This window comes from Aythya fuligula, chromosome 3 (genome assembly GCF_009819795.1).
Source record: "Aythya fuligula isolate bAytFul2 chromosome 3, bAytFul2.pri, whole genome shotgun sequence".
NCBI lineage: Eukaryota > Metazoa > Chordata > Aves > Anseriformes > Anatidae > Aythya > Aythya fuligula.
The window spans coordinates 16,656,618-16,681,990 of record NC_045561.1 but is presented as its reverse complement, the minus strand read 5'-3'; the positions used below and the strand labels follow the sequence as shown (position 1 = coordinate 16,681,990).

Genomic DNA, 25,373 nt, shown 5'->3' with positions numbered 1-25,373 from the left:
ACTTGATGCTTGAGCCATGCTTTCTTATCTTCCTGTCTCCCCAGTTCTAATGCAGTGGTAATCTCTCTGAACCTTTCTGTACTTTTCCTTCCCCACCAGTTCAAATCCAGTAGTCAAACTTACTAGGGTTTGGAGTTTGTGTTTTGTTGTTGTTGTTTTTACACCACGTCAAGAAGCAAAGTCAGAAGCTCACATTTTACAGGCAGTGTAGAAGTTGGCTTCTCCAGGTTGCGTAAGTCCTGAGCAAATTTATTTGCTTGGAAGATTTCCAATGGGCAACTTACTTACAAAGGAACAGAGTGATGCAGTATGCTTTTCCCCCAAATAGCAACCAAACAAGGTAAAAACAGCTTACACACAAAATTGCAGCTGATGAAACAAAAGGAACAGTTTAGGATTAGGGGGCAGCCAAACAGAATGACAGAGCCAAGAGACAGATTAAAAATAAATAGGTCGAAGTCTGATTGAAACACTGTGAAAAGCTTCCAGCTATCAATTTCACTTCGTCACCTGGAAAGCTGAGAGCAGAGTTGAACCACGTACCAGGCGGGTAAATTTTCTGTAGCTGCTAATTGCCCCCTGATTTCTGAAGGCACCATTAATGGCCATCGACAGCAGATCTGTCACACCGCCCTTCTGCCTGCATTTCTACCTTCTGGGACAGTGATGCACCCACGAGCCATGTTCCATTGCTATGTAGCCATCCGCAGGCAGCCCACGTGCTCCCTTCTGCGCTAGCTCCCGGCTGCTAATAGCTGTCATTAGCTGCTGAGAAATGAAGATGGTGGCTCTCAGCTGGGAGGAGGTTGGTGTGCGCTGCTGACTCACTGCACACGCCTCTGAGCAATACAGCAGCAAGCACAACTGGGACTGAGCAAGAATTGGTTGCTAAATGATCACGTTTCGTTGATTCATTCTGCTTCTTTTTCTTATTGTTATTATTACAGCTAACCTGGGAAGTTTTCTTTTGTGTGGCATAGCTCTGCCTGGGTTGACACCTGACCCTTAGTCGTCCATCTCAGCTATTAGGTTACTGCCACGCAGCGTGGTTGTTTTATCTGTTCCTCCACGGTCCTTTAGCCCACACCCCCAGCCTGATCTTTTTAAGCATGTAGGCAGTGGTAGGCCCTAGCTCAGAGTCAGCTGTTCAGCACAGAAGTCTAGGTAATGCTGGGAGAGAGCTGATAAACATAAATTAAATTGAAACCCACAGAAATTTTTCTTTATATCACTGCTTAAAGTAAGTCTATGGGACACACAATGAGCTGAAATAGGCTTTTATGTAAACCATTTAGAAGTAGCCTGACACCATTTTAGAGTAGAAAACTACCTTATGAACGAAGCCCTTCATGAATATCTCACTGTAATATCATAGCCCATTGCTTTTGCTGCCTCAGGCAAACCGGTGTTTGGCAGTTTCTTACAGATCATTCCTCCTTGCTGTGCTCTGCCTGCTTGGTTCTCTGCAGAGTACATGTATCAAGACTTTGCTCTGAGTCTCTGCTGCTCTGCTCTGATTCTCTGCTCTAGGAAGTCATTTAAGACTGGGCTAAGTTATGTGACACCCCCCCCCCACACACACACAAGTCCCCCATGGTGTTGTAGAATTACAAATACTCAACATGAGGCAGAGCAACTTAGAAATCAATTTTTGGCTCATAACAGTAGTTCTTGAACTGAGACCTGCAGCACTGAGGTAGGAAATACTTTCCTACTGGCTGAGCTGGACTCAGCTTTCCAGATATTGGTTATCTTTTCCCTTGTTTCTAGAAACCAGCATACATAAAATGGAAAGGCAACTGTAGGAAATAATCTCCTGATGTTACCCTGCTGTTAGTTCTACATATAACAACGCAGCCATAGCAGGACTGGTCTGCTGCTGGGAGAGAAAGAGGAAGCTGTCTGTGCTATGATGCAGAGGAGTGGAGGTCTCCACATGGCAATTCTCTGCTTGAAGGACTCTACACCAAAAAGAAAAGAAGAAAAAATCTAGAGAACGGACTTCGCTGTTGGTCTGACAAGCAAATCATCCTTAGCACTCTGCATGATGGCAGGAACCACCCATCCCACCTTGTTTTTTTCTTATATAAAAGCAGAAGGGAAGTAAAGGAACGGGTCACATCCAGACACAGAAGTTATGCATAAACATCCCTTCAAAGTACAAAAGCACACATATATGCTTAGGATGTGCAGTTTGGCTCTCCTGTCTCTGAAGCCTGCTGTGAATTCACATGCTCAGGACCCGCACTGCACCCAGGCTTGCACTTTAGCAGGTATAAAGAAAATCAATTCCAAGCTTCATTCATAGAAATTTTCCACATCTTCCCTTTTTTTTGAGCCTCAACCCTGCCCTCTGCAGTCCTCACTGGGTTCTGGGAGCTGAAGACTAAACATTTACGGTTACAAATGGGAAGATGCTTGAATATAGCCTTTAGAACAGCAATGGTGCTACTGAGAAAGGGGTTAACCTACTCCCAGGAGGCAGCGGCTGCAGTCTGCTGCAAGGATTTGGGAAGAATACCTTAAGGAAACCAGACATTTATGCCATAGAGTTACCTTGATTTTGTTAGAGGCAAACAGGAGCTTTTTCTACCCCCAAGCAGTGTTTCTGTAAACAGAACTCTGATAAGCACTTATTTTTAAAAGGAGTGATTCATAGATACTCATTTTTATTTAAAGATTAATTGTTTTCCAGTGGATTTAAATCTCCCTTGACAGTGTTTATAACTTGAAATGCCACAAAGCAGGGCTGTCGCAGAGCATTTGGAGGAGAATATGGACTAGAAGGGAAAGAGAAGCTGCTTACTCTCATTTCGCTATCTGGATGGGAGGAGCTGCAGCCAGCCAGCAAGCAGAGCCACGTGAAATGCTACAAGGAACCTCAGGAGGTCACCCCTGTTGCGAGGCATGATCAGCTAGAACAAGCAGCAAGATGAAAATTAGCCTTGGAAAATAATTTCTGCTTTTATAATTCAGTGCAGTGCAGATTTGATCTTTAGGCGTTGATTTATATTGTGGATATGACCATCTCCCTTTCTGTTCTCACCTAGCCCGATTTGCTTGGAATGGGGAATGGTTCTCGGTGCAGGCTCATGGTTGATGTCATCCAGCTGGTGTTAGTGGCCCCTGGAGTCTCTCCACCAGTGCAACTAAACTACCTGTACAATCTGGGCCAAAAGGCCGTGTGTGGACGGCCCTGCAGGGAGACAGACTTTTGTAATTACCTGGCAGAAACCTTTGGAACTGAGGGATTGCCAGGTCCATCTGGAAGGAGTGATCCCAGCTGCCCACTGTAATTTCTGCTACCTGGATAGTGGAAAAAAATGTAGTATTAGCCTTTTTTTTTTTTTTTTTCACTCTGAGGAGCTAAATCTCTGCTCTTTGAAAAACAAAAAGTGATACTGGTTTGGTAGGGGAAAGGGAAAAAGTGAAGAAATCTGAGACCTACGCAGAGGACTGACAAATCTGCAAAGCATTTTCAGTCACAGGGTTCAGAGGGAATATTGGGTTAAAGAAATCATCATCATTTGTACCAGAAGTAATTATGTGAGTGGATTAGTCACTACTGGCTTTGGCAGGGCTTTTCATTTTATTTCCAATAAAAGACTGCAATCTCCAGTCCTGTCAAAGCTGTTTGTGGTACACTGGCCAAAAAAATGTCCATGAGGGCAACATGGTGGAGTATCACTGGCTCATCTAGACACTGGGGGCAGGAGGACATTGAATAGCATTTTGGGGGATAAAAGGAGTGCTGTCTGTTTGCATTGGCCTTGGACTGTTTGGGCTTTTCTTTCCATACAGTGCAAAGCTCCTGGAATCAAGGTAAAATGTGAAAATCTCAGCTTGTTTGGAAAACAAACAAACAAACCAAAACCAAACCCACCAAAACATTTCCATCTTCTAGGGTTGTGCGGTGCTGATACCAAACAGAGGTGGCTAGTGATGTGGATCCAACTTTGCCAACTCAAACCTTGCTGCTTGAGAGCAGGGCTGCTGCCTGCCCACCGTGGCGATGTGAGGCTGCCAGCCCAGGAGCTGCGCAGTGCCCCAGTAAGCTGCCTGGAGAGCACAGCTCCAAAACCTGGGCAGTCACAGCAGTGAAAATCAGCCCAGCTCCCAAGAGAAAATAAATGTAGGAAACACACTGTAAATAATGCCCACTGTGGGCACTGAAACACCCAGAAAGTCAGAAGCATTTCTGAATTAAATATACACTTAAGAAAAATCTTCTTTCTCATAGTTGTGTCCAGAAAACATTCCTCAGGTTTTCTGAAGCCCTTAGTGTACGCACTGAGAAGGCCAGTGTGAGCACTGGCATCTCCTTGGTCCTTTCTGTTTGTATAGCTAGTAGTAAAAACAAGTGCGTAGAGCGCATGAATACAGTAGCGGTTGGATGTCCAGTACTAGTTTATTCCCTTAAACCCTCCCAGGTTATTCCCCTTTCCCTGTCTGGAAGCATTAATCAGAGAGGTTAATGGGCTGAGTGTCCTGGGTTTAAACCACCCGCCTTGTAGATAGACAAATGAATTGACTAAGCACTAATATATTTGTCATTAGGCCTTCATATCTAAATTTTCTTCTGAGATGGCTGTAAGCCATTGGTTAATGGGGTAAAATTAGATTGTTACAGGACTCTGTGCAGATAATTTTCTTAGAAAATTTCTTTCTTCTGAAGAGCCAGCCTGTCAAGATTATAAAATGTGGCGTTTCACTACTGATTGATTGCTCCTCAAACAGCAGAACTGTGGCTACAAGTGGTAGCCCGTGGCTCCTCCATGAAAGCTTCTGCGCTGGCACAGAAGAGCTGTAATAAGAGAAATGTCACATTAATGTACAAGCAAGATCAAAGCTCTCAGATCTGAGCATCGCTGGACACGAAGGAAATTTCTCATTTGATCCAGAGCAGAGTTATTCTGGGGAACCTCAGGTCCGGAACTTTCATGTCTTCAAATTCTAGGCACAGCCTGCTTAACTTGAACGCATCCATCTTCACGTGGTGAATCCAAAGAAAGACTAATACCAAGGAAACTCCCTTTCAACAGAGTCCCAGAGAAATGTCGAGTCATCTTAAACCATATAAATGCTAAATAACATAAAACCTGGCTGGACAAAAAACTTGCTATCTACAAGCTGTCTTGCAATGATGGAGGCAGAAGTGAGTAGGGATTTTCACATTTTCCCCCTATTTTCCCATAAACATTTTCCTCAGAAATGTTGTTTCCCATATTCTAACTTCCTTTTCAGGCTGAGGAAGGCACATGAAGAAAGCTCTGGGTTTTTCCAGGGGTATGAAGTATTTCATCTCTAGGACACTGTTATCTGAAGTTAGCTGAGATGCTTCAGACAAATAATCCCCATCCCAACAGTCAGTAAAGAGAACATATGATATCTTCTAGTTGCTAACTGACAGGAGTCCACAAAATCACCACCAAGAAGTTACAGATGAGCTTTTTATTTAGCCCTAGCAGTGATGCAAAGGGATAGACAGACAACAGAAAAATTCTAGAAAAGATGAGGGGCAAATTCCTATACATTTAGCAGAGCTTATTTGCCCCAGCAAGAGGTCTGTGGGAGTGCAGTGTTACCCATTCTAAACTGGTGGCTTATCTCTGGTCCATTACTGAGCTCTTTATATCATCCTGTTCTGCTTTCATTCCCTTGCTTGTTAAATTTTCCTCAACAGACACAGTTTCATGATGTTCTCTGTGGTTGGGAGACACTCCCCACCTCAGCACACCCCTGGCTCTCACTTGTTAATCTCAGACGAAATCCTAAAAAAGGCTGGGTGCTTAAACAAAAACTGGCATTGCTTAAGCTGACACGTGCCACTTCTGTGTTCTCCTGTCTGGTAGCTCCTGCTTTTAGCCCCCAGCCAGCCTGTGCTTGTGTTTTTTATCTCCCTTGGAGACTTTCTTGGGAGAGTGTTGGCCATTTTGCTTTGAGTCCTTGTCTGAGCTTGCATGGGAGTGTTGGCTACTCTCACTGATCCTCCTGTATTTTAGTAACATAAAATAAATATTGTGAATAGTAAGCTGCAATGGGTGCCCACCATGGTAAATTATAAGCGGCAGAGTTCCCAAAGGAGAGAAGAGGAAGACAAAGTGAAGTGGGAAAGAGAGGAGATGATCCTCCCTGCGCTCCTCCCTGCCCCGCACAAACTGCCCGTGCTAACTGCCCAGCCTGTCCTGTTGGCGTGTCCTCTGTGCAGTGTTCCTGGCACTTTGTAGGATAGCCAAGGTTTTGCTCTCCCAGAGCCACCCTGTGTCTGCCTTTCACTTCCCTGCCGATGTGCCCAGGCCCTCACAGCAGTGCAAGAGCCCAAAGAGGGGCATCAGAACGGTCCCATGAGCCCTGCGTAGGGGCTGCTCTCTGCAAGTCCCACCCTGCTGACCTGGGCGGCATGGTCAGGGCTGTCATGTTCTCTATCGCACAGCCCTGGTTTGTCGTTGCCGTGGTGAGCCTCAGAGCCCTCCCAGACATCTCTGCTCATATGTCCTGGTTTCAGTTAGAACAGAGTTAATTTTCTTCCTAGTAGCTGGTAGAATGCTGTGTTTTGGCTTAGGATGAGAAGAGTGCTGATAACACCCCGATGTTTTAATTGTTGCAGAGCAGTGCTTATACCAAGCCAAGGACATCTCAGCCTTTCGCTCTGCCCTGCCAACAGGCAGGCTGGGGGTGCAGTAAGAGCTGGGAGGGGACAGACCCAGGACAGGTGACCCGAACTAGCCAAAGGGGTATTCCATACCATCTGACGTCATGCTAAACAATATATAGGGGTGGCTAGCCGGGGGAGGGGGCTGGACTGCTCGGGGTTAGGCTGGGCATCGGTCAGCGGGTGGTGAGCAATTGCATTGTGCATCACTTGTTTGTACATATTATTAGTAGTAGTACTATTATCATCATTGTGTTATTATTATTATTATTATTATTATTATTATTATTATTATTATTATTATTGTTGTTGTTGTTGTTGTTGTTGTTGTTGTTGTTGTTTTGTTGTTGTTGTTGTTGTTGTTGTTATTATTATTTTCCTGTCTTATTAAACTGTCTTTATCTCAACTCATGGGCTTCACTTTCCATTTCTCTCCCCCGTCCCAGAGAGGGAGGGGGGAGGGTGAGCGAATGGCTGCGTGGTGTTTAGCTGCCAGCTGGGTTAAACCACGACATCATATCAGTGCATTGCCTGAAAGAGGGGAAGTTTTATTAGAATTGGTTTTAATGGACTGAACAGGAGTAGGAAATGGATTGAACAGGGGTAGGAAGAGTCAGTGATGGGAGGCCTCCACGTTCCCTCGCAGCTTCTGTCCCTCGCAGCACAGCAGCAGGGGATGTTTTCCATCGGACACCCGCTTTCCTGGTGCCCAACCCTGAGTCTCGAGGGCAGTGCTGAACGTGGAGCGCGGCACGCTGCTCTTAGGGGGCTGAGGGCAGTGCCTGGGGCTCTGCCAGCGACCCTGCAGGCAAGCCCCAGTGGTGGCGCAGCTTCTTCTCTCGGATGTGCATCTCCAGGAACTCCCGCACATCCTCATGCAGGAACAGGGCCTCCGGTGAACAGAAGTAGGAGGGGGCAGGACGGGAGGGCAGCAGCGTGGGAGCCGTGCAGCGTGCCACCCTGTACGTGTACCTCCTGTGGGACTGCTGCACCATGGCGGGGAGAGCTCCCAGCTTGGTCTCGATGGACTTCCTCAGCGTGTGCATCCGCAGGAGCTTCCAGAAGCCCAGCCCTTGCTCCAGCCTTGCCACGGGACAAGGATCTGCACCAGCAGGCAGGCTGCCATCCTTGTGAGCCGCGTCAGAGCCTGTGGTGGGGGGCAAGCCGGCCTCGTGGCGCACAGGAGCCATCTCGACGAGCTCCTCGGCCTGTCTGGGAGGCCCAGCATGGCAGGGAGGTGTGGCTGCCCCCTGGGTGTTCAGCGCTGTGTGCTGGGCAAAGAGTCTCCTCTGCTTCCTCCTCCGCAGCACGGGCTGCCACCAGGACCTGAGGGATGTTCTCTTGGCTGGGCGCAATGAGCTGGCCATGGCCCCGTGCCGGCAGGAGTCACTGGAGCCCCGAGAGGAGGAGGAGTACGGACAGCAGGAGGGTCTTGCCTGCCTGGCAAGGAGCCGCTGCTGCCTCTCCCTGACAGCCTGGCTGCAGCGCCTGCAGCCCAGGTCGTAGCACAGCAGCGTGCCCAGGGCTCTGCTGCCCACCCAGAGCAGGCTGCTCCTGCAGCCGTGCGGCGCCTCAGCGTCTGCAAGAGATGGGGGACGCGGAGCGCCCTGAGCAAGTGTCTGCGGGGACGGGCCCTGTGCCTGGGCCAGTGGCCAGCTGGCTTCTGTGGTGGGGCCCAGCTGCCCCCGGCTCGGCAGCAGCGGGGCCCTAGGGGACCCCAGCGCCTGCAGGAGCCAGCGCCAGGGTCGAGGAGAGCTCTACCTGAGTCGTCTGCCTTCCCGTACCTTCCCCTGCTTCGGCTCCCAGCACAGCCCTGCTGGCAGAGAACAGCCCCCCAGTGAGCCTGGCCCTGTCTGAGCCCACCGAGAGGCCTCGTGTCCCATCCCATGGGGCGCTGTGATCCTCCCGAGCCCCCAGCCCCCCTGCCCTGCCAGGCTTCCTGAGCAGGGCTGGCCTGGAGCCTCCCTCCTACCTGGCGCCGTTTGCCCAAGGTGCTGCGGCAGCAGTGCAGGGTGGCCCAGGCCACCAGGAGCAGGACGAGGCCGGGGCCGAGGCAGAGGCAGCCGTGCAGCGCCAGCCCCAGGGCATCCAGCATGCTGGGACCAGAGACGAGCGTCTGTGCCATCCTCGGGAGATGCTTCTCCGTGCGACACTGGCCTCGGTGGCTGCTGTCATTGGGGATAAGGGCAGGAGTGAGACTGTGAGGTCACTGCCAGCTCTGTGACACCACCAAGCCATGCATTTCAGGGGCCTGAAAGTTCCCAAAGCCTCAAGGCTCCAGGTTCAAGGGAATTGCTGCCCATGAAAGCTTCCTTGTGCCACCCTGGGGCCATGGAAACAACACCTGCAAACAGTTTCGTTTCCTTCAGTGGCAATTGCCTGCATCCATTTAACAGCCAGGTTATTTTGCTGGTGTTCTGCTTCTGTTTGCTTTGGGGATGTACAAACAAGCATGCTTATGGTATTAGAAAGCACCTCATGGCAATAAACAAATTACGCTGCTCACCTGAAGTTAAGACATCTTGTCATCTATCAAAATGTGTATGGTCCTCACTGGTCAGTACAGTTCATGGCTCCTATTCTTTACAACTCGGAGCTTTAGAGTCCTTGCGGGAGCTCCCAGACAGCTCATCTTTGGGCAATCTCACTTCTAGCGCCTCGACTGTTTGCAGTTGTACCACACCTGAGAACTCCTGGAGGAACCACAGAATGGCTTGGGTTGGAAGGGACCTCAAGGATCATCTAGTTCCAGCCTCGTTGGAGGTTTTTTCCACTTTAGTGATTTTATGATTCTATGAAATACGTTCCCTGCCCCCATCTTGCTCATGCAGACAGTCAAATGAAGGCCATCAAGCTGGTGCTATGATTTCTGCTTGGTGAATACATGCTGACTGTTCCCAGCTATCCTGCCCTATACCTTTTTGGGAATGGAATCCAGGAGAACGTACTGCATGTTCTTTGCATGGATATCAGGTTGTCCTGTTGCTCTTTGAAACTGTGTAAAGATTTGCATCTACAATCTCCTGAAGCAAGGAGTTTTAGAGACGCACAGTGTGTGAAGAGCCACCTCTTCCTGGTTGTTGAGAACTTCCTAATTGCTAGTGTAATTTCTTGTCCTCATACAAGACAGCACAATAAACAAATGTGTATTATATATCCTCCCCTTGTCCTTCATGCTTTTATAGATCTCTGTAGTAGCAATAATAAAATACATGAAAAGAATATGTAAGACAAATGTCAAATTCTACTTTTCTGTCCCTTTTTTTTTTCCATGCAGCATTCAACTCCTTATACTTCAGTTCAGTTGAATGTTATCTTTCACTCTACTCTCCCTTCTTCTGTTTTCTTCTCCTTTGCCTTTCTGGCACTCCACCAGTAAAGAGCAGCTAGGAATACCTGAGGATATAAGCAAACACTTTTCCTGTTCATTTACTTGTGTTGTTCTTGAAATCATTTAATGGTAAACATATGACTTACTGACACACTTTAGACATCAATATTCACAAGTTTAATTCATTGCCTTTGAAAGTCAGGCAAATACAATTTTTCTCTGCATTCTTCCAGGCAAGAAGTGCTCCAGGCAGAAGAGCTATGAAGACCCCCAGCTGGATTGTTATCTGAATTTCATTAGAATTATGAATAGTGCTGCAGATCAAGATGCCCACGGGAAAACAACAACAATAACAACAACTTAATCTGCTAAAGAGCTGTAAAAGAGCTGTAATTCTTTCTGAAAGATTGCTTTGACTTCTTGCTCTGCTAATCTGATGTTTATGACGACAGTCAGTATGTATCCTCAAGCATCAATTTTAATGTTTGGTCAACATATGCTGTTTACATGCTTTATAAGTGACTGATTTTGCAGGCAGTTTGTCATTCAGCAAAGAACAGGACATGAAGGGAAGGAGATAACCTTCAGGTTGGTAACAACCAGCTGAACCCTACAGAAACTCACCCCGATCTGAAGAGGAACTTTACTAGAGCAAGGGATTCAGGGTGGATCTGAGGCAGCAGTACACTTCTAAGCCACTTGTCTGAATCTGTCTCAGGCTGGAAGCTTCCAAATCCTCAAAATCTTCTGTTCATTCAAGACCTACTAGAAAATAACCTAGCCAGCTCCATGGGAATGGGAAAGCTGATGTGGAATATAACTGGTGATGTCTTAATAATAATGAAACAAGGGGTTTGTATTCTTCACTCCATTGAGAAGGGCCTTTATAAGTAAATGAGACGAAGTGCTGCCTCACAAGGACACAACTGTTTGCAGACAAATCCTATATTGGTTGTGTTCACTGGCAATACTTAGGTAGAGTTTGTCCCCCCCATCCTGAGCCTGTCACTAATGAGGCCAGTGTTCGTCTTAGTGAGCAAGACATGATGCACAAAAGACACGCAGTTCTGTATGGGAAGTGGAATCATCACCAGGCCGACACTTTTGCCAGGGGCCCTTCCCAGCCTTCTAGACTATTCCAAAGCAAACTGAACTGCACTTTTTGGAGCTGTTGGGTTAAAGGTGATCTCTAGTAAATCCAATGCAGAGATGTCCTGACAAGGATGCAGTCTTAACTCTGAGATTTATTATGCTGCGGAGCCACCTTAATAGGAGGAAAACCCCTAGAGCTGCATATGGAGGTGGCTACCGCCCTGCAACAGGGAACAGGCTGGAGCAGACAGGAAACAGCAGCCAGAAGACTTGAATATGATCCTTTGGACTGATTGAGTGCACATGACTGTTGGGCTGATGCTTGGCCTACGGTTTAGAAAATAAATAAATAAATAAATAAATAAAATTTCTCGTGTGCTAGGTGGTGATTCATAAGGGGAGCTGTGTTTTGGCTTCTCTTCGGCAATGCCTTGGTAGGGTCTCTACTGCTAAAATTAGTGAGTTGCACCACCTTGTGGGTGTTTGAAGGCGATGATCTTTTCCCACTTTTTTTTTTTTTTTTCCATGTGTTAGACTCTGCAGAGTTAAGTTTGAATAGTGGTGCATCTTTTTAGAGGACAGCAATAGCTGATTCATTCTCACACTGCTTGTCAAAGTCTGAGCAGTCATAAAGAACTGCTTTTCTGCTTGTGTTCTGCTAGCTGACAGAAACGGATCTTAGCACTTAGTGGTTGATTTTCATGGTCTTCGCGAGTGATCTTACTGAAAAGCTGTAAACAAAGATTTTTAATAATCAAAACCTTTCAGTTGCAGTAGGAAAAAAAACCTGAAATGTGCATTAAAGAAAAGGGCATCCATCCTGTGCACAACATCTTTCCTCTTTTTAAGATGTTAATTACATGTGGCAGCCAATCTGTCCATTGCAAAATTCACTAAGCTCATGAAACTGATGTATAACTGAAGAATATACCATGTGTAGTGTTGTGTTTACCTTTAGAAATTTATCTGGCAAGAAGAGCACACATCCTTTACAGCAGAGTTTCTGTCAGGCGTGCTGGTGAATAGAACAGCTTGTGTACAATGAGTCCAAGACTTTCCAGAAAGCACTGGCTGCCAGGTTTTATACAGCAAGAGGATGGATATTATCAAGGATATGCAGGATTCCAGAATGCAAAGTAGCCACTGATGAAAGAGTCAGCATGAATGTATCCATATGGATTTTTATTTATTTATTTATTTATTTATTTATTTATTTATTTATTTATTTATTTATTTTTAAGAGCAAGATTACTGCACATCTGTAAAGCCCAGACAAGCAGAAAAGCTCTTTGAAATGTGCCTGGTTCGGAGATAACATCCTAAAAAGAAAGCCATTAGATAGCCTAGACTACAACAGGAAAATGGAACAATATCTTAAGCAGACCACAGGCAGATCAGCAGACAAATTCATCCACTTCAATTGTCCATGGTAAGAAACATAAATAAATAAAAATGGTTTAAATGACAGTTCAGTTTTTCAATCCTGCTTCTCATACCCAAATTCAAGTTTGGAAAGGGCATTTTGCTTTTACAGTGTAGCCCACCTTACTGTGTATAGGGTTGTTCTAGGCAGAGCTACAAAAGCAGGTCACAATGGATAAAAAGCTGGGACAGAGATGCTCAGAACTCATGGGTAAAGCCAAGTGCTCAATGCCAAGTGGTCCAAGAAGTGGAGAGATGTTAGGACAAGTGACATGAAAAACCTGGCAGGAGTTTACACAGGTTTCTGAGAACAGGCATCAAGGCAGGAGTAAGAAGAAACATGATCAAAGAAAGATTGTGGGCTCTGGCCATCCTCCCATCCCTCAATACCTGCCTGATGTCTGTTGGCTGATCCTGCCTCTCGAACCTGAGAGATCACAGGCTTAATGCATGCTACATTGGCCATCAACCAGGATCGCGCCATCTTAGGCATTGCATGAGCAAAGAATAAAAGACAGCCCCTTCCCCAGAGAGCCTACAACAAGACCAAGAAATACAGAAAGGGAAGCACATACTAGGAGAACAGTTGGATGGCAGAAGAGCCGGTGATCTCAGCACATCAGCAGCCTCATCTCTGCCAAGTGCTTTTTCCAGCCATGACTGCAAACAAAAATTTAAAGCAAAGATCTGGAAGAGGAAAATGAGCCAGTTTCATAGACGTTTATGGAGATTTCCTGGTCAGTGCCCCAGACTTGCCAACGTGGGAGAAAAGATTGAACAAGCTCACTTGAAAAGTCAGGCAGTTGATGACAGCAGTGAGCCCATTGGATCAGTCAAACATGTCAATATTCAGCTGTTCAAGGCAGCAGTGGGAAGGATGGAGATTTAGAGGTTGAAGAGATGACCAGTGAATGTTTGAAAATGTCAAAAAAAGGGAGCCTTCTAGTGGGAGAAGCTGAGAAAGACGATCACAGCTGTGAAAACGATCTCAGCGGCAACATTCAGGGTGGTCACAAACAGGACAAGGTGAGGTCTGTTACAGCTAAAAAAGCACAATATTCATAGCAGGTGTTTGAGCCTGTCCTGACTCTGAACCCCTGCAGACCTACACAACTCATGTTAGAACCCAATGGACCTGAAGTGTTCATGCAGGGCCTCTCTCACACCACAAAACGCCAACTCCCAGAGAAAATTGTTCAACATGTAAGAACTGAGGAAATATAGCTTTTCATGGGGATAAAGCAGGAGGGATCAAGGACATTTTGCAATTTGTTGGGTGATGATTCGAGATTGTCCAAAGAAAAGGATTGTGTAGCGAAATATAAAGAAAGGCAAAAAGAAGGGGGAGGGGGGGAAATCCAGCAGTTTCTGCTAAACTGATTGCAAGAAAAGTCTTTCCTAGCGTGATATCTGGCAGTGGAGTCAATCCTGATCATATGAACAGAACATGCTGATCATGCACACGAGAGACACTAATAAAGGGAGAAACAGCAGTGTATTTCATAGCCTTTTAGCCAGGACTCCAACCCTCTGCTCATTCACTGAGTGCTGGGGAGAGCCACAGAGACACCAATACACTCATTAAAATACCAGACCCCACTCTTGTGTAAATCTGAGGTAGCCAGAGAGACGTGTAGCATGTGAAAAACAAGGCAAAACAAAAAATCCAACAAAACATGAAAATGGAAGAAACACTGCATCAGTCATTGGGGACATCAGTAACTCTGTTTCTGCCTCAGTCCCCAGTCTGCAAAGAGAGGAGTTGAGTAGTAATTCTTCAGACTTATGAAGACCATAATCACGAAGGCTCTGAAATGAAGTACAAAAGACAGGGAACCATATCAGTTTTGGGGTAGGATTTGGCCCTGATGTAGAGTCACATCAGTTTTTTACAGTTTGCAGATTGTGTTTTAGCACTGAGCTGCCAAATTGGACTAATGAACAGCAGGGCAGTGTGAGGAGAGGACAACTTCAGCTGCAGAGCACGCTGGCACATGACAGCCCATTTATCCTTTAGGAGTCATGACTGCCAGGAGGACAGTGCCTCTCCCTGAGGAAGAGAAGTCCTCCTTTTCATAGATGAGGAAGATAACACTTATTAGCCATCTGCACTTTCCATTTTATGCTGCAGCAGCACAGTCAATATTTCCACCTATTTATGTAGTGGTTTTAGGACTCTATTTGACAGGCTTTAATGTAAACATGGCATTGCAGGCACATTGCTGGCACACAGCTTTTTTTTTTTTTGGCATTGCTTTCAGTGTCTCTACATAGAATGATTTGGAACAATTTGGGTGTTGCTGGGATTTTAGTTACAAACCTTCAAGCCAACAGTTTTGAATCTTGGTTCAGGCTGGATGTTTGCGTCCATGATGACAACTGGAGCCCAACAGGAGAATGAATTTCTGTTTCACAAAGATTATTCTATTTTAGCGATATTTTCAGACCCCAGATCAAGACCTAAATCACCAAAGCCAGACATCATAATTTAGAAACGAATAGCATTTCATCTTGCCAACATCAACACTATAGGAAATCCCCAGCTGCCGCCGCTGTTTGGCCAGGATGCTGGAAGAAGGAGGAATCCCAGCTCTGTTGTCACTTCTGTTACTTGGCTGATGGAGCTGCCAAATAGTGGGGCAGCTAGCGTGAAAGCTGTCTGGAAACCTTACTCGAGGGATTGCATAGTTCCTAAGTGCTCAGGTAACCAGTCCACCTGTGAACTTGTCCTTGGGCTTTGCATGGCAGGGTTGTCCTAGGGGGCTCCCTGGTTTCCACAAGAGCCCTGAAAGTAAAAGGCCAAGAGAGTGGCCATTACAGAAACCCTGACCGTTCTTCAGCCCTACTAGGGCCAGACCTCACCAGAGGCTCTTCTGGAGCTACAGGTTATTTTCCCTGGCCTCCAGACACTTCTCTGGAAAGACCTTCAATAGGTTCTTCTGGCAGCTCTGTGTAGATGTCTCAGATCCCCAGCACATCTCAAATAGCACTAAACATTGCATTTAGGGACAGCAGCCCCCTGTGAATAGTCTGTCAATGTCAACATCGTGAGCAACAGCACTGCCAGGGAAAGCAAAGGGAGGGCTGCCTCAGGTACCTGCTGAGATTTCCCACCATCCGTGATGCCAGGAAAAGCAGCATCCCCCAGGTCTAACTCCCAGCCCCCAAGAAGCTGGATTTTTGATTCACTGACTGCAGCATGAAATTTGAGCCATCCTTCTAAATGCCAGCAAAGATCTGAATGTTGAGTTAATTTCTTTCTGCCTTTCCCTTGGTTACCTTGTGGTAACAGCTCTTTCCTTACCACCAGTCCAAAACCACTATGTCCGAAGCATCAAAATGTTTCTCCTTTAAGCAGATTTATGGAATTTCCTGCTTTTACATCTCTTCATTTTGCCAGTAATCCAGCAGCTATTGAGTCAATTCTTACCAGCCAGATTCACGTGTACACTAAGCCCTAAAGAAGAAGAGAGCAGAGATGACCAGCTGCAGGTTAGCAGGCTCTGAACTCATTAAATGTGGTGGTGGAAGCAATTTGTCACTAAGTCATCCGAAGTACCCTGTTCATTATTCCAGTACAATTCTTTGAACAAAGCATCTGAGACCTCAGAAGACACCATAAACACTTCCTTAACAAATAAGTTTGTTGTGATAGTATGGCTGAAGACTGTTTTCAGTAGCTTCCAGCAGTTTATCATGGTCTGACAACTGGAGACTGTAGGGATTAATGAAACTGCTTGCAACATGAATATTTCTTTTGTAATGAATTCAATAAAAATAGATTAAAAAAATACATTCTTATGGAAGGATACATTGGGATTCATCATGCTCCCAAGTGGTAGATAGTTTACCTGCTCCTACAGCTCCTGCTCAAGCTGAGCTTTCTTTGAGTATTTGGCTTCTCTGCCCCTGAAGGGGAAATCCATCTGCGATGATACTGGCTCCATGAAATCTGGGTGTCAGGGTATTGGCTCTGCAAAACCTCAGCAGCTGGTAGGAGGTGATCTTCATCCTTTTTTGGACCATGGATTTTGTCAAAAGATGCAATGAAATTGATATATTCTGCAAAGAAGTTCAGTTTTCTAGCCCTTGCATTTTCCCCACAAATATACAGACATTACCTTTCCAACAAGCTTTTGTTTGTAATGCTGAGACAACACCCCTCGCTACAAGAAGGACATGGAGGTGATCGAGTGAATCCAGAGAAGGGCGACGAAGCTGGTGAGGGGCCTGGAGAACAAGTCCTACGAGGAGCGGCTGAGGGAGCTGGGCTTGTTCAGCCTGGAGAAGAGGAGGCTCAGGGGCGACCTTATCGCTCTTTACAGATACCTTAAAGGAGGCTGGAGCGAGGTGGGGGTTGGTCTGTTCTCCCACATGCCTGGTGACAGAATGAGGGGGAATGGGCTAAAGTTGCGCCAGGGGAGTTTTAGGTTAGATGTTAGGAAGAACTTCTTTACTGAAAGGGTTGTGAGGCATTGGAACAGGCTGCCCAGGGAAGTGGTGGAGTCACCATCCCTGGAAGTCTTTAAAAGACGTTTAGATGTTGAACTTAGTGACATGGTTTAGTGGAGGACTGTTAGTGTTAGGTCAGAGGTTGGACTTGATGATCTTGAGGTCTCTTCCAACCTAGAAATTCTGTGATTCTGTGTGATTCTGTGATTCTGTGATTCTGTGAACACTAGAACCACTGAGAATGTTCAGACACGTTTGTCGTCACTGCATGAGGAATGGTACAAGTGTCATTTTTTATTTATTTATTTGCCCACCTGCCTTGTAGCAGAACCTTAAAGTTGCACTTTTCGTGTAGTGTCAGTTGCTGCATAAGCAGAGAACAAAGACATTAATGTTTAGTGAAAAAAAAATATCTTATTTTGGAGATTGCTGTGCATTTAACCTTGCTGATATTGTGTAGCACCAAATCACCAGGTTAATTACGAGTTTTATAAAAATCATTGCTTTTATTTGGTTTTGAAAACTAAAAGTATTCAAGAAGGATGGTAAAACAGGGCATTGGTACCTGTAATCATCATGAAAAAAGGAAATGTTCAGCAATACAAGGCTGCACTGTAGTCTCATCATAGTCACTGGAAAAAACAGCATTTGGTTCAATGTATCTGTAGGCACAAACTGTCTGCAAGTGCTTTTTGTTCTTTAAACAGAGTTCAGCTGGCAGGTTACTTTTTGGAATAGGCATGGCAATCTGTCTATTTCTGTGCTGTTTGAGAGATAAAGTCTCAAATTAGGACAGGAATTGGGAACTGAAACAAATGGGCTCTCAGAAATGGGAGGCAAGAGGATTTTTGGCATACGGGCTCTATGCAATCAGGTCTCAAAAGCACCTTTAAAAATGGAATAAAATAAGCCTTGTTATTTTCATAACTGATTAAAACATCCTCCAGACACAGGTGTGCTATTTGATCTAACCTATATTTGAAGAGATGTAGGACATTCAGTGAGATTTAGCAACATCTTCATCCCCCCTTTGGAGTTATTCCAGGATTTATTGAGTGCCTGCCCTTACAAATGGGTAATTCCTCACTGGGAGTTGACAGAGAAAAAGCATGGAAATGGGTCTTGCTCCTGACCCATCTCCAAGCCCAGGCTCCCCTTTGTCTTTTGAGTGCTCTGGGTCTTTGGCTAATGCACAGGTGAGGCTCTGAATGTAGCAGTGTGAACAGTACGCGTGTCTAGATCACAGCAGTGCTCAGCAGGCCACGTGTACATAATCTGAGGATCCTCATTTTGTCTCTAGATGGCTTTCCTACATATATTGGATAAGACTGTCTCATTTTAGGTAGTTATCTTTCACTTCCAAACTTCTGCAAGTAAATAACCATCTGGGGATTGATTTGCTCTTCACAGAGCATATCAGCTGGTCCCATTGCAAGTAATCCAAATGCTTTCCAAACTGCTAAAGCTCTGCTTATTTTCATTTCCATGCTCTACCATGTAGTCAGAGATGGCTTCATTTGCTGTTTGAATTCTGCAAGCAGAAGTGAAATATTCTGCAATTCAGGACAGGTCTGTTTATAGATTTTTCCAACACCTCAAAGCCTTGTTTAGTCAGCTGGCTGACTTGGAGCTGGTAAACTGTGGTGCAGGTATAAAAGAAACCTTTCATGCCCAGTAAAACCCACCTTCTGTGTTAGCTGTACTCTTCCAGTTTCTTCACATAGACAAAGTTGTCCATTGCTTTCTTTGTAACTGAGCAAGAAACATACCATTGAAGTTTCTGACAGATGTAGGATGCCGGAGGCAGTCCTAATCTTCCTCAAAGACTTTTCTTCTTCTTTCACAAGCAGATTTTTCCTTGAAGTTTTTTCATGTGTGTACCCAGGCAGAAATGTGGCAGGAAGGAGCTGAGCCTAGCTCAAATTAGCCACGAGACTGCTGGGGCCCCGTGACATGGCCACTCTGATCTTAAAGGAATTGCACCATTCCCATCAGCCAATGAAAAGAAATGCAGATATGGAGCTAGCTAAAAATGGTTTTAGGGCCAGCAAGGAGGAAAAAGAAATAGTATCTTATGTGCTCCATTTTTAAAAAGGATAAAAAGGAAGACCTAGGGACCTGAGGCCAGTCAGTCTCACATCTGTGCCTGGCAAGGTTGTGCATGGAGCAGATCCTCCTGGAAACTATGCTAAGGCACATGAAAAACAGTAGGAAGGCAAAGGAATCTAAGTCCAAAGACACCTAGCTTGTGCCACAGCCTACAAAGGTGAAATGTAAAAATTGGTGTGCGTGTTACTGCAGAATGGCTGCCCTGGCAGTCACCACACAGCATGGGCACCACAAAAGTGGTTGCATTTGCTAATGACCCTGCCATGGATGGGAAGTGCTGGAGCAGTGGCAGAACAGCTTTTGCTCAGATGATTGCCATTCGAGATGGATTTAACACCAGAGAAGATGACTGTGAGCCTGCCTGTCCTGGGGTCAATGTGGGATGGATTAGATTGGCAAGGATGAGGCTACCTGGTACTAAACCATTACGTCCTTTGAGAGCGCCTGCACACAACCCCCACGAAGGAACCAGCATGCTGTAATTCCCCTCTCAATGTACCAAACACTAACTTCCCTGCACAAATATGCCCCCTGCATCTCAATTTACCTAAACGCTAGAGCAGATGCTTAAAGCAGTGAGGGTTGGTTAGTGTCTGCAACCCCAAGGCAAAGATAAGGCAATTCCTGGTTCACTGTGCAGCCCCAGCTGTGAGCTGCTCTGGGTTAGCAACCTGGGAAACAAAACGAGGATTCATTCCCAAGTGCTCAACGACTGCCTGAGCTGGAGCACGCTGAAATCAGTGGGAACTTCCCTGTGCTCTTCAGTATTCTTTGGATCTGCCCCTAAGCATGCACATGGTTTATTACGGCCATGGATACAACTGGATACTAGCATGTGCAAGTGACTATTTAGCAGTATTTCCACGTGTAAGCACAAAAACGACGGACTAGAACTGGACATAGAATCATTTATTCTAACAATATGAAATCTGACCCTAAAATTAAATGTTTAGGGCATGAACAACCAGAACCTTTGAAAATGGGAAGATGTGCTACATCTAGACCCAGATTTGTAAATGGCTATGGTTTTCTCTTTGGATGACTCCAGACATTTTGGAGATGATCAGATTTGATACTTGAACATTCCTTATTTAGTTTGAATATGCTGTTGTCTTCTTGCTAAATTAAAAAAAAAAAAGAATTCTTGATTTGCTGTATTTTTCTGTTCTCATATCAAGATGGTGAGACACCGTCCTACTGAAATCTATTGATTTATAAGATGTGTAGAAGTTCTCTTTCCTTAAGCATAAGTTGCAATGAAGGGTGCTTAATTCATTTATTTTCTACGAATTTAATTTCAGTCTGGCCCTTCTGCACCATCCTATAGGCAGCCCCCATCAAGCCTTGGTTCTCTGTGTCTTGCCAGGGCATTACACAAGTTAGGTTGCTTAAACCCACTTCCTCCCATTACAGCTTGCTCTGATCTCAGTCCTGGAACATGACATCTGAGAAATGCTTGGATCAAAGCACTCTATCCACCAGTGTGGTTTGGCCATTAACCTTTTGTTTATGTCCCTGCTGTGCAAAACAGAGGCACTTCAGATATTTCCTTGCTAAACAAAGGCAGGCATTTACACTGGGCAATATACTTTGCGGCTCTGGGAAGGGTTACTCCATATCCTGCTTGACTCCTTTCTCTGCAGAGATCAATGCTGGGATCTTAAACATCACTAATGCTTTATAGACAATCCATTAACATCAGTGTCTCCTAATTGGCCAGCCATACCATTTTTTCTAAAATAGGGATCCCTTTCTAATGCTACAGCTACCAGTCCCTTGATTTCGTGAGTACATTATCATCCGTATTATCAGCTGTGGAACATTTTAAACTGCAACATATTCTTTTTACGATTTACTAATCTGTGTGTGTGAGTGACATACAAAAAACAGATGAATATTGCTGTCGTACTTACTGCAGCATATGAGCTGATCTGGTTAGACATGAAATGCAGACAGAAAACTACCTCACCTCTCAAGCTAATTTTAGTCTCTCCCTGCTTTCTCTCTAGCTGTGTGTGTGTATAAAATCGCTTGCAGTCTGACAGCGTTCCAGTAACCTGCGCCACACACCGAGCAGGATATATTTACTAACCATCTGCTTGCATGGCATGGGTTAACCGAGCCTGTGGGATTGTGCTTACCTAAACAAAACCACTGCAGTGAGGGGAAAAACAATGAATGGGTGGAGATGATCAGCCCATGCATTCCAGCTAGTGCGGTCCAGGCAGCAATGACAGCCTGAAGGTTGCAGCAGCATCGGGATCTGCATTCCAAGTGCACAGATCTTACCATCTGGAGCGATTTTACGGGGAGCAGCTCTTTATTTGCTGAGCCATGGCCAGTAACCAGGCCAGCCTGCCGGACGATCAGAGCAGGCACTGCAAGTTCTTATCCTATATGTTCTATCAGGCTGTGAGGGATCACAAGCCTGTTTGGATGCTAGAAGACATGAGAACTATGGAATATTTTTACTGGGAGGAAAACGCCAGCCTAAGAACGTACTCACCTTCAGAAGCCCTTCTCTATGCAGTGGTGCATAACCACCTGCCTTATGCTCAGTATCTGCTGTCTCATTTCCCAGAGGAGGCTCTCAAGGTGCCTGGGGAACACTTCTGCTATTGCCCATCGTCTGCTCCCCACTTGGCCATGGCAGTCACATATGACCGGAGAGATATCTTGGGGCTGATCATCAAAATTGCACACAAGCTCCCCAGCCTGAACTCCTACATCAACAGGACTGGCTGCTTTCATCTGGAAGACGGGAAAACACCCCTACACCTTGCCTGTGAACTGCTGAGGTCAGAGACGGTCCTCATCCTCCTTGGCAATGGAGCTTCTCCTAGGATAGAGGACAGCAAAGGACTTACCCCGCTGGACGTCATCCTGGAACAGATGTGGGACTCCAAAGTCAACGTGGCATCGAAGAAGCTCTGCCTCGACTACCTCTTGCTCTTCATGCCCAACCCCCAATTTAAGATGCGGAAAGTTCTGCGGGATCATCCAGAGCACTGGACAGCTTTGCTGGGGGAAGACAAATTCAACAGCCTGGTGGGGAACACACCTGCTTCTTTATACCTGCAAGCTATGCAAACTATTCTCCAGACTCTGCCTCCGTCCCACTTCCCTAAAAGCATCCAGGAACTACCTATACCTCAGGCACTAAAGCCCTTACCATCTTATGGCAAAAAGCTAACAACAAAAAACGTGGTAAATGTTTTTCCTTGACTTTATTTGCTGGGTCTTGGATTTTCAAAGGCAACTTCGGGGACCTGGTCGCCCAGCACCCTGTGTATTTTAGTGTGATTTTAATACTTACCCTATTAGGCTATGCTGGAAAATCCAATATTTTGTGACAACATTTTAAATGTTTGTGATTTTTTTTCTTTTTCTTTTCCTTTTTTTTTTTTTTCCAAATTGATTGCAGGCACGGCACTTTTAAAGACAAAAACCTTCCTTGTTTTCTGTTTGTTGTGCATGTGAAGGGTTAACTGTAGCTGAGACTGTGTTCTGTTTGTTTTTTCAGCTGTCAGCTGGTGTCAGTGTATCTGAATTCCCAATATAACCGTATCCTGTGTAATGTACCTGGGTAAAAAGGAACAGCTCCTGCCGTGGGATTTTCAAAGGGTGTAGCTGCAAGACCGTGTCCTACCTCCTGGTAGGAAAAATACTAGGAAAAATACTACTGTGTATGAACAGGACTGAAAGATCAGGTTTCCTTTCTAAGAGTGATCCAGTATCCTCTAGTAACAGCCAAGAAGTCTACGGCTGATGCTGCAGAGACGTAAAGTTAGTATGATTTTAATAAGGTACTTGACGGTAGGTGAAGCATGGAGTGCGTGCACTTAGGGCCAGTGTGTGTGTATTCCTAGGGGCGAGCTGGGACAGGCAGAGGAGCTAGTGGAAAGCATCCTGGCTCACAAGGGAGTGAAGGGGTTAAAGGCAACCCAGCCCTGATGGCTCTACAAGGCTGTGCGATGGGGAGGGAACCATTTTCCCTGCTGTCCAGGAAAAAAATTGCAAGCCAGAGCAGGTCCACTGGTAGCCCTGTCCTTCATGAGTGGCATTATTTATCCTTTACTTGTGTTTTAGGGGTGAATGTGTCTCCAGAAGTGATGCAGCTCACTAGCTTGACACACCAGTGGGTCTCAGAGTCACGGACACTTGTTAGTTATCCGAGCTGTGGGCATGACAGCCTGCCATTGGAAGTTGTCGCTTGTTGTCAGAGTATTTTTGTCACCCGAGTCTAGACAGAGGGCCTGATCCTGGGAAATACAAAAAGTTCCCACTGGTTTCTCTGGGACCTGAAGGCAGGGGGTGTTTGCAGCTCTCCAGCAGTGGGCTCTCCTTGCAGGGCTGGGGATGCCCTGCCCGGGCAGAGTCCTGTCTGTTCAAGGCACTGGCCCTGCCCTCCTGGCTGTGCCCAGCACCAGCAGAGCAGTGGAAGGATCCTAAATCCCTCTTGGGGACCATCCCTTATTTTGGACCCAAATGTTCTCCTCCCTTTGGAGGCGTAATCCTGTGCTCTAATGAAGTAGCGTCACCCATTTTCCAAGATCCATACTGAGCAGCAGTGAATAAACCCCTCATCTCTTCAAACAGGCTTGGTGCAAAAGGCAGTGGGGCACAAACCCCTTTTCGCAAGGCTCTGGCTAAGAAAAGGTGTGCGCTCAACCTGTGCGCTCACATCTGTGAACAGGGGGATCACTCAGCACAAAAATGTCTCATCTGGTGAATTCCCTGCCTGTGCCAGGGCTGCTGTGCCAAAGCTGCAGCCTTTTGTGTTAATTAGTACGTGGAGCACTTCTGCTTGGTTTCTTCATGTTTAGGGCACCTCCCATGTACCAGGCTACTGGTGCTGCCAGCTGGGGCCAGGTGGAGATTTCTTGCAGGGCTGTGCCAGAGCCAGCTGGAAGGGCCCTTTGGAGATGCTGGGCAGTGCTGGAGGAGGAGGCCAAGGCTGCTGAGAGTGGCTCTGCAGAGCACAGTCTCTGTGGCACCCCTGGAGCCCAGGGAAGCAGGATGCAGCCTGTGCCCAGCAGCAGTGTGGTATCTTACCCGTATGCCAGTGGGCGAGAGGCAGAGGAGGCTGGCGACGGCTATTATTAGAATAATAATTAGGCCCCGGGAGCAGAGAGGAGGGAAAGTAAATCATCCGAAGGAGGGAAGGCAAATCATCAACCATTACTGCACTGTCTTCATACCATGAGAGTTTTGTTGCTATAAAGAGTTTCAGAAAAGACAGGAGGGACAGTAGGGCTGCTCCGCTTAGAAACCAAATGATGCAGGTGGGAACTCTTGGCATTACCGAGGCAGCTCGTTCTAACAGGGCAGGGGGACGTGTCCAGAGAGCCCGAGCAACCCACTGGGAGCAAGCGCTTCTAAAACGGTGCAGGGATTATTTGCTGCCTAACAGTTGGGGATCACTGTGAAGGTCAGGGGTCAGGCACTTGGGCACTCAGGTGGCTTTGTACCAAGCAGAACGCTTTATGTGCCTGCACGAGGTTATCCACCAGCCAAGCAGAAGAGAAGAGCTTGATTCGGAGCAATTGCTCAAGAGACTCCAGTTCTGGGGCATATCTGCACCTGGTGTCACAGCCTGGAAGAAGGCTTCTGACCGTTTGTTGGCCAGCATGCAAAAACTCAGGTGTTGTTAGCCCAGGGTGCAACAGGCAGCTGATCACACCAGAGCTCTGCCATTTCGGCTTTTCCTGACCATTTTAAGAGAATAAAGCACTGCCTGGGCCTTGGCCGCTCACCTACTACCTGACCTCACTGTACAGTCCCACTGGGCCAGGGTTTCGGGCCATTAGCATCATGGTGCTTCTTTTACCCAACACGTTTCTCCATCATAGGAGTGCAGGGTGGGATGTCCTTCTGCTGGAGGGAAGGGATCTTTTACCTACACCCGGTTCACTAATCTTGCAGCGCCCTGCCTGTTAGTTTGACGTTCCATTTGTCTGCTACAGTACAGTGACATTACATCATTTACAGACAAATCTACCTCAGCCTTTTCTGTGTTGATTTTTTTTTTTTCATTCTTTCCAAGCCAGGTTATTATCAAAAGTAAATTCTCTATATTTTCCACTGTTCCTGCAATCTGACAGTCAGTAGTCTTTAAAAAACCCTGTACTTGCATGGCAAATATGTTAGTGACTTTGCTGATAAAAGTGCTAGGTGCTGTGTAGTGGTGTTTACATTTTGCTTATAGACATAGTAAGTAGAGGTAGCTCTTTATTTCAGAACTTGTCAAAAAGAATGTAAGCAAGAAAGAAAAGAAAGAGGGTTCGGTCTGTGCTAACCTGTGGATTATAGGTT

At 46.1% G+C, this 25,373-nt stretch overlaps 2 protein-coding genes across 3 annotated transcripts in view; one reads left to right on the top strand and one right to left on the bottom strand.

The window, feature by feature from the left end:
• Positions 1-21,983, bottom strand: part of YPEL5 (yippee like 5) — a 39,260-nt gene extending 17,277 nt beyond the window's left edge. Inside the window, exon 1 of one of the 2 annotated variants that reach the window (XM_032184354.1) lies at positions 21,926-21,983. The gene's annotated coding sequence lies outside the window, so the exon portion shown is untranslated. Of the gene's footprint in view, positions 1-3,224; positions 3,286-21,925 lie in introns of those variants that run through there. The other variant, XM_032184356.1, reaches the window with a different exon arrangement.
• LOC116487420 (ankyrin repeat domain-containing protein 9-like) lies at positions 20,926-22,427 on the top strand. Its single transcript, XM_032184351.1, has one exon. It carries the CDS (start codon positions 21,393-21,395, stop codon positions 22,281-22,283), a length of 891 nt encoding a protein of 296 aa, XP_032040242.1. The 5' UTR covers positions 20,926-21,392; the 3' UTR covers positions 22,284-22,427.
• The last annotated feature ends 2,946 nt before the right edge of the window (positions 22,428-25,373 follow it).

What these genes read in the sequence shown, in the direction of transcription:
- LOC116487420 (XM_032184351.1), top strand. Translation starts at nt 21,393, where the DNA reads ATGGCCAGTAACCAGGCCAGCCTGCCGGACGATCAGAGCAGGCACTGC.